This window comes from Natator depressus, chromosome 13 (genome assembly GCF_965152275.1).
Source record: "Natator depressus isolate rNatDep1 chromosome 13, rNatDep2.hap1, whole genome shotgun sequence".
NCBI classification, from domain to species: Eukaryota; Metazoa; Chordata; order Testudines; family Cheloniidae; genus Natator; species Natator depressus.
This window is the reverse complement of record NC_134246.1, coordinates 17,532,824-17,541,746: the sequence shown is the minus strand read 5'-3', so window position 1 is coordinate 17,541,746 and position 8,923 is coordinate 17,532,824. Positions and strand designations below refer to the sequence as shown.

The 8,923-nt window shown below is 43.9% G+C and overlaps 1 protein-coding gene across 3 annotated transcripts in view; it reads left to right on the top strand.

The window, feature by feature from the left end:
* Window positions 1-8,923, top strand: part of CSE1L (chromosome segregation 1 like) — a 35,368-nt gene that overhangs the window by 780 nt on the left and 25,665 nt on the right. Inside the window, exons 1-3 of one of the 3 annotated variants that reach the window (XM_074970035.1) lie at window positions 17-149; window positions 6,674-6,769; window positions 7,553-7,695. In XM_074970035.1, coding sequence (XP_074826136.1) covers window positions 6,685-6,769; window positions 7,553-7,695 — 228 coding nt within the window. In that variant the 5' untranslated portion in view covers window positions 17-149; window positions 6,674-6,684. Of the gene's footprint in view, window positions 1-16; window positions 150-731; window positions 851-6,673; window positions 6,770-7,552; window positions 7,696-8,923 lie in introns of those variants that run through there. The other 2 variants (XM_074970038.1, XM_074970037.1) reach the window with 2 other exon arrangements.

The following is an 8,923-nucleotide window of genomic DNA, read 5'->3' as shown; positions in this document are numbered from 1 at the left end:
AGTCTTTGCTGATTGGCTGAGCTCCGCACGCGTAGCGTGATGCGGTCAGTGCGTCGCCGCTGCCGCCGCCGCCGCGCCCTCTCACCGTGGTTTGAATGTGTAGCGGAGCCGGAGCTCTCAGAGCTGCCGCCGCTGGGGAGACCCGCCAGGTGAGGATTAGCTGCGCGCGCAGCGTGAGGGCCCCTGCGGGCGAGGCTCGGAGGGCGGCTCCCTTTCGCTTCTTACACGGCGGTTCCGTGTTTATTCCGGACTGGGGATGGGCTCTGGGCCCGCGGCCCAGCGGGAGGCGCAGCTGAACATGCTGGGCCCACCGGGGCCCGCCTTCTTCGCTTGCACCCGCGAGCGTTGGTTCTTGGGCCGAAAGAGCAGGGAAAGGTCCTCCCTGATTGGTCTGCGCTGCTGTCAGTCTCTGGCGGGTAGCGAGTTAGTTGGAGGGAGGGTGCTGCTTCAGTCTCTCTTCCCCGAGGCCCCGAGCGCGCCCCCTTGGCGGGAGGGCCTGGGGTCCCAGCCTGCCCCGGCCCCCCGACTTAGCAGTAGCGACTGAGGGTGACGGTGTCGCCTCCTACCCCCTCTTCGGCACGCGCTCGGGGACAGGCTGGGTGCCAGGGGGCAGCCGCCGTCCTCCGATCGTTGCAGGGAGGGGATAAGGGGGCAGCCTCTGTCTTCCCTTACGGGCATCTCTCTCTCTCTCTCTCTCCTGCCCCTCGGGCACGTGGCCTGGCTTTACTGCAGTGTGATGGGTAGAGGAGCACAGGAGGGGATTTGCACAGCAGCGTTTCGGAGGCGGCTGGGTGAGAACTGGAGAAAGCCTCACCACATGGGTGGGATCTTTTCAGTCTTTGCTGCAGAGGTCTGTGGCACTGAGTTTCTCCCTCTCACTGTTGTGTTGCCTGCTTTTCCCCTCTCTCCCCCGCTTCTTCTGCATACTAAACACTCACTTGTTAGTACAACCAAAGGGAGGAAACTCAGGCACTCCTCTCTGGATGTAAGCTGGGTTCACTTCCTAGCACTGTAGGCGTGGGAAGGCACCAGCTTTTGCTGCAAAATACTTGTGTGCACTTAGTCCTTGTTCTAATTTAACTCTGTCTGGTTACAGGCTGCAGTTGAAAGGAAAAAGAGGAGCTAGGATGCATTAAAAAAGAAGTGAAAATGAGCTAAGGTTTGAGGGGGAAGGAGGAGCAATCTTTAAATCTGTAAAAAGAAAAGGAGTACTTGTGGCACCTTAGAGACTAACCAATTTATACTCCGGGCACTGTAATATAAGCGGGGATTTAGAAACCTGGAATGGATGATGGAGTAGTGGTGATTGGGAAAACATATGAGGCCTAATTACTCTAAAACATGAATGGACGTCTATGTGTTTAACAATTTTCTTTCCTCCATCTCTTTCTTGCTCACTACAACATAAAGTGGGTACAAGAGCTCTACTGCTTAAGTAAATGTTGTTACTTACAACCTTAAGAAAAGATGGGGTTAAGAGAATGGGAAATAGCTGCTGGGGGAAGAGAAAAGTACCAGAACACGAGACAGCCATTACCTCAACGTGTATTGGCATCTTGCTCTTCTATGCATCTGAGGTCTGGGCTACACCTAAAATTTAGGTCAACCTAGCTACTTTGCTCAGGAGTGTGAGAAATGTCATGCTCCCAAGGGACATAGTTAACCCAACTTAAACCCTGGTGTACATACGGCTAGGTTAATGGAAGAATTCGTCTGTCAACCTAGTTACCCCCTTTCAAGGGGGTGGATTTACTACATGGATAGAAAAACACCTTCCGTTTCCCTCACAGTGGTTTTTGTGGTATTTTGGTTTGCAGAGAAGATGGGTTTTTGGAACAGTAAATCATAGCACATGGCATTTCTTTCTACCTCTTGACTTTGCCCTCACTTTGTCTTGCTTCAGGTAAAATCCCAGCTAATACTTGTTTCCAAAGTATTGTGGCTTAGTCAATTGCTATTCCGTGTACTGTCTTTTCACTAAATTAAGGAAATAAGTATTCCTGGGAATGAAATTTATGCCTGATAAGTGATCTAACAATTTAGAGCAGAAATGCAGTATTCTCAAAAGTTCTTTATCAGAGGCGGGCAGACTACAGCTTGTGGGACTCTCCTACCCAGCCCCTGAGCTCCTGGCCCAGGAGGCTAGCTCCCAGCCCCTCCCCCGCTGTTCCTCCTCCTCCCCCGCAGCCTCAGCTCACTGCACCATCAGTGCAATGCTCTGGGTGGCGAAGCTGCAAGCTCCTGTGGCAGTGCAGCTGCAGAGCCCAGTCTGACCCGGCGCTCTGTGCTGCGCGGTGGCATGGCTGGCTCCAGTGGGCGCCACCAGCCACCGGTGTTCCAGGCAGCACGGTAAGGGGGCAGGGAGCGGAGGGGAGGAGGGAAGGGTTGGGTAGAGGGCAGGGCAGTTTGGGGGGTGTGGTCAGGGGTCCAAGCAGTCAGAAGGTGGGGAATGGGGCGTTGAATGGGGGCAGGGGTCCGGGGGGGGGCAGTCAGGAAGGAGGGGGGTTGGATGGGGCAGCAGGGGGCAGTCAGGGAGAAGAGGGGGGTTGGATGGGGCAGTTGGGGGCAGGGGTTCTGGGGCGGTCAGGGAGAAGGGGTGGTTGGATGAGGCAGGGGTCCCGGAGGAGGGGGGCAGTCATGAATGAGAGGAGGGGTTGGATGGGGCGGCAGGGAGCACTCAGGGGTTGGGGGTTCCGGGGGTGGTCAGGGGACAGGGAGCAGGGGGGGTGGGTGAGGCAGGGGGCCGGGCCACGTCTGGCTGTTTGGGGAGGCACAGCCTCCCCAACCGGCCCGCCATACAATTTCAGAAACCCAATGCGGCCAACAGGCTAAAAAGTTTGCCCGCCCCTGTTCTTTATAGTGTTCCATGAAAGTGGAGTGGGGAGAAATGTTTGGGTTTTCTTTTCCTTTTTTCTGACATGGTAATCCTTGCCCTCAGTTAATTTGTCTCCTTCCTTAATATGTGAATTATTTTAGCATCTGTCAGCATAGACACTAGCCTGGGTCAAAACTCAAAAACATTTTTACTCTCTCTAGCTTAAGTTGTGGTCTGTTAAGGAAGATACGTTATTACGGCTTCCTGGTGTGTATTAATGTAAAGGGGAAAAAAGTTGCTGGCTATATAGCACCACAGCTACCAACTGAGCATCTGTTCACAATACTTATGTGAATGAGTTCATTGTCCTTCGGCTGGAGCAGATATTGGCCCATTAATTTCAGTGGGATTATTTATGTAAGGTGGTTGACGCTATATTGTCAGACGTATAGATGAACATAATTTGTTGAGGAAGAGTCAGCATGGTTTTAATACAGGGAAATCATGCCTCACCAATCAACTAGAATTCTTTGAGGGGCTCAACAAGCATGTGGACCAAGGGGATCCAGTGGAGATAGTGTACTTAGATTTTCAGAAAGCCTTTGACAAGGTCCCTCACCAAAGGCTCTTAGGCAAAGTAAGCTGCCACAGGATAAGAGTGAAGGTACTCTCATGGATTCGTAACTGGTTAAAAGATAGGAAACAAAGGGTAGGTATAAATGGTCAGTTTTCAGAATGGAGAGAGGTAAATAGTGATGTCCCCTGGGGGTCTGTTCTGGGACCAGTCCTATTCAACATATTCATAAATGATCTGGAAAAAGGGGTAAACAATGAAGTAGCAAAATTTGCAGATACAAAATTACTAAAGATAGTTAAGATCAGGCAGACTGTGAAGAGCTACAAAAGGATCTCTCAAAACGGAGTGACTGGACAACAAAATGGCAGATGAAATTTCATGTTGATAAATGCAAAGTAATGCACATTGGAAAGCATAATCCCAATTATACATATAAAATGATGGGGCCTAAATTAGCTGTTACTACTCAAGAAAGAGATCTTGAAGTCATTGTTGATAGTTCTCTGAAAGCATCCATTCAGTGTGCAGCGGCAGTCAAAAAAGCAAACAGAATTCTGGGAATAATTAAGAAAGGGATAGATAATAGAACAGAATATCATGTTGCCTCTATATAAATCCATGGTACGCCCACATCTTGAATACTGTGTGCAGATGTGGTTGCCCCATCTCAAAAAAGATACATTGGAATTGGAAAAGGTTCAGAAAAGAGCAACAAAAATGATTAGGGGTATGGAACGGCTTCCGTATGAGGAGAGTTTAATAAGACTGGGACTTGTCAGCTTGGAAAAGAGACGGCTAAGGGGAGATAATGATTGAGGTCTATAAAATCATGACTGGTGTAGAGAAAGTAGATAAGGAAGCGTTTACTACTTCTCATAACACAAGGAGTAGGGGTCACCAAATTAAATTAAAAGGCAGCAGGTTTAAAACGAAGTATTTCTTCACACAGCGCACAGTCAGCCTGTGGAACTCCTTGCCAGAGGATGTTGTGAAGGCCAAAACCATAACTGGGTTTAAAAAAAGAACTAGATGAATTCATGGAGGATAGGTCCATCAATGGCTATTAGCCAGAATGGGCAAGAATGGTGTCCCTAGCCTCTGTTTGCCAGAAGCTGGGAATGAGCGACAGGGGATAGATCACTTGATGATTATCTGTTCTGTTCATTCCCTCTGGGGCACCTGACACTGGCCACTGTCGGAAGACAGGATACTGGGCTAGATGGACCTTTGGTCTGACCCCAGTATGGCCATTCCTATGTTCTTATGTCTGAAATGGGACTGTGAAAACAGACTTCAATTTCTTTCTGTTTGAGGTTTTTCTGTTACTTTATAGTAAGCTCTCCAGGGAGAAAAGTCCATTCTATCTTTGTGGAAATAAGAGAGGCTGAGAGATGGGATTTCCTGTGGCCCTACAGGACCAGGTACTGACTGACATGCCAGATGCAACTGAAAGGGCTTTGAAATTCTAAACTCCTGCTCTGAGCAGGAAAGCACAGTCATCTGAGTTCAAAGTTGTTTCAACCTACAGTTTCCCAGAGAAGAAAATCTCTGATAAGAAAGCAAATAGGTTGAGAGTGAAGGGAATAGAATCTTAAGTCAGTAGCGAACACATTTTTTGGCTAAAGTGACTTTTATTTCCTGATTGTAACAGAAAAAGGACAAAAGTAGTAGATGAGTAGTGGAGCGAGAAATAGAGGAAACAAGTTGTAAAGATGAAAAATCAGCAACATTCTTGTAGTTACTATAAATTCCATCCGCCATGGGATTGTGGGAAAGGGGCTGTGTGTGTGTTATGGGTTCAATTTTTACCACTGCAGCCATGTATTCAAGTCTATATAATTCATAAGTGACATGAGTTTAATTAGGGTGGAGTATATCTACATATCTATATTATACAGCTGCTTGGCCAGGCTCTCCCTAGCTAGTATTTCCAGTTCATTTATTTCATGAGCACTGAACTTCATTCAGGCTTGAAAGATAAACTGAATGACTTATGTATTGGTTGATTCCCTGGCCTTGCAAAATTATACTTGCTGGAGTAAGTAATTTTTAATTATGGATGCATCAAATATTTGTTTTACCATGGTAATGGTGGATGAGGACATTTTGTCATGGAGCTGGTAAAGTCTCATATTAAATATTACCTTTTAGTAGGATTTTTTTAGCTGATATGAGCTAGTGAATGTGATTATAGTCAGGTCAGCTGAAAACTGCAGGGAAAAGCGATGCCTCTGACCTTTCTGTTTTGGGGCAGGATTCTATGCTTTTACAACATGCAGTGGTCACACTCATACTTGCCCACAGTAAGGTAAATGAGACTCCTGTGGCGTTACTGTCCCTTTAAAATGGCATATAAGTACATACTATACTATCAGGCAAAAATTAGCTCAACAAGATGGAGGCTGAATGCATTTGTAGATACGTTAGAAGTTGCTGTGGCTTGGTGATCAATACTAAAATGGGACACCAGGCTTCGGTTTGGATTGTAGTAGTATCTGCTGATACTCCAGTCGAAAAGTGCCTTTGTGTGTTCTCATAGCAGATTATACATTCTTCAGTTGGTAGCAACAATTAAAACTATCTCCTTTTTGAGAAGGAAGACGTCTAAGGATGGCTCACTGAAGAGAAGTCCAATCTTAATTTTGCCTAAACAATAGGATAAGAAAGTGCTGCTTGGAACAGTAAAGAAAAATAGACCAATCTGGGAAAAGGAGAGGGAGAAAGAGCTTGAACAAAATTGAAATGTGTCTTGACTCTGGTTGAGTGATGATATTGTCACCTGAATGATCTCAACTAAGCTGTGAAGGTAACAGCTCACTGAGGTGAACCTGAAAATATGTGTAGGACAATGAGGGGAGAGGAAGAGTAACATAGGTTGGTTTTGGCTTGAAACAGCTTTCTGTTTAGAGGGTATTAATTTTATATTGAATGTTTTTTACCAGCATTTTCTTTTGTAATGTGCCTTTAAACAAGAGTCAACTCTCCAAAGAACTTAAAACTGCTCTGTTTTCAATTCTCTAGGTGCTCGGCCTAACTAATAAAATAGTTGTTAGCAGTCATACATAATTGAGAAAAATGTCATGCTTTCTGCTTTAGATATATATTTAATTTCACATTAGCTTTGCTTGGATATAATACAGGTGATGAATGCACTTTCTGAAATTTCAAATGAAAATGTAAATCCTAAATAATTTTGTGCACAGCCTATTGGGCTGGTAAATAGATTGCATAGAAACCATTTTTTACTCTGAATTCTTAACCGAATATTTTATGCATTTTAGGTTCTGCAGTTATGGAGCTCAGTGATGCCAATTTACAGACTTTAACAGAATATCTAAAGAAGACACTAGATCCAGATCCTTCTATACGGCGTCCAGGTACAATAGTTAAAAATGCGTAGCACTTGGCTGAAAAGCATAGTTAGGGCCGGCTCTAGGTTTTTTGCCGCCCCAAGCTCCGAGACCACAACTGGCCAAGCAAAAAAAAAAAAAAAGTGGCCGGAATTCCGCCCCTGGAATTGTGCTGCCCCAAGAACGTGCTTGCTTTGCTGGTGCCTAGAGCCAGTCCTGTGCATAGTATCTGCTTAGCTCTTCTGTCTGCCTGAACTGCCACTGAAGTTTATTAGATGTGATCTTTTTCCTGCCTTAAACTGTTTTGGGTTAGTTTCTAAAGGAGTTGAGTCTTTTAAGGAACCCTGTGACAAAGTGTGTAAATAAAAGCTATCCATAACTCTTCTCCCTGTTTTCCTTCTCTTCCATTTCCCTTCTTTTCCTAATTTCAAATTATCTTATATATCTTCATATGGTTGTTAATGAAAAGAAGCAAATGCTATTTCCAAACATGGATAATGCTAATTAAAAATCCGGGATTCGCTGCTGGGGGTTCATGGCTTTTTAGAAATGATGAGGATGCAATATTTCCACAGCTTGCTCTGCATTCAAAACTTTTGGGAAATGCTCTAGCACCACTGTTACTTAATATTTGTCAATTTTTGTTGAAATAAAAATGCATTCTATTTACATACTTCTCTTCTTGAGACACACTCATGAATTTAGTCTAATTACTAAATGGTGCTTTGTTTTCTATTTCAATGTTGAAGAATGATAGGGCTCTGTGTAAAAGCTAATGCATTTTGTTAAATTTAGCATATTATCTTACAGCGGAGAAGTTTCTCGAATCAGTTGAAGGAAACCAGAATTACCCATTGTTACTCTTAACGCTGCTGGAAAAGTCGCAAGATAATGTCATCAAAGTCTGTGCCTCTGTAACTTTCAAGAATTATATTAAAAGAAACTGGAGAATTGTAGGTATTTTGGTGAATAGTTGTGATAAAATGTAATATAAGGTCTCTGATGTGCAGAAAACTATTCTTATGTGAACAGTAATCATGGAGAATGTTGCATACCCGTGCTTTGAGAGATAATAGATGGATCGTTCAGAAAACAAGTACAGATCTTGACTTATTGATAGGATAGGAATTGACAACATTTGGGTTCTTGAAGCCTGAGAGAAGACGGTAGGATTCTTGTTAATTTCACTCCCTTGCTGGATCATGAGAATAGAGTAGGATAATGAAATGGTGAAGGAAGAATATAGCATTTGACGTTCACATTTCTGCAAAAAATACAGAAGACAGTAGTGCAAGCCTGGTCTAAACACAAAGTTGCTTCATTTCAACTAAAGGTGTGATTTTTTTTTTTGTAAACCAATTGATATAAACTAAAAGAATTTTGTATGCAGACGCTCTTTAAATCAGTTTAGCTTAGGTCAGGTTGTAACTGACTTAAGCTAACCAGTTTAAAGGGTGTCCACATGTGGGCATTGTATCGTTTTAGTCTCTCACTTACAGAGACGTTGGAACTTAAAATTGTTCTTATTTTGGAGGTCCTGGAGTGTTTTTTGTTCAAAATATTCAGCTGTAGTGAAATTTAATTTATGGATAAAACGACTACATTTGGGACCTATCGACCCTGACAATGTGGGGAGATTTTTGTAAGTATACCTGGCAGCTAAATGCTGAATTCCCACTGAAAGTTAATGGGAGTTAAATGCCTAATTGTCATTTGTGTCTCTGAAAATCTTCAAAGTATAAATTTTATAATGCTGGAAAAAATGCTTTGGGATTAATGCAAACTAGCTGTTAAATCAGAATATGAATTTCCCATTACAAATGGGATGACTATATTAGTGATGTAAAATTGTAGGCCTTTGGTGTTTGTCTTACAACAAGTTAAATGGACACTGTCATATTACACTTCTTTATGTGAAACCTTGCATTTGTTGTTGTCATAATTAGTACCTAGCATATAGTTATACCAAAAGGTGCCAATGGTTTCCTAATTATTACAAGCACTCAGGATAAAGATGCCATGTAATAGGTGCATCCAAAGAGTCATTAAGGATGCCATGTGGGTTCAAGTACTCCCTTTGTCTGGCAATTGAAATGCTGAGATTCACTTGCATTGCAGAGCAGCTGTACAGAGTATGTGCCCAGGTTCAGCTTTCTAGGCCATGTGGTCTTAGTGAGCAGC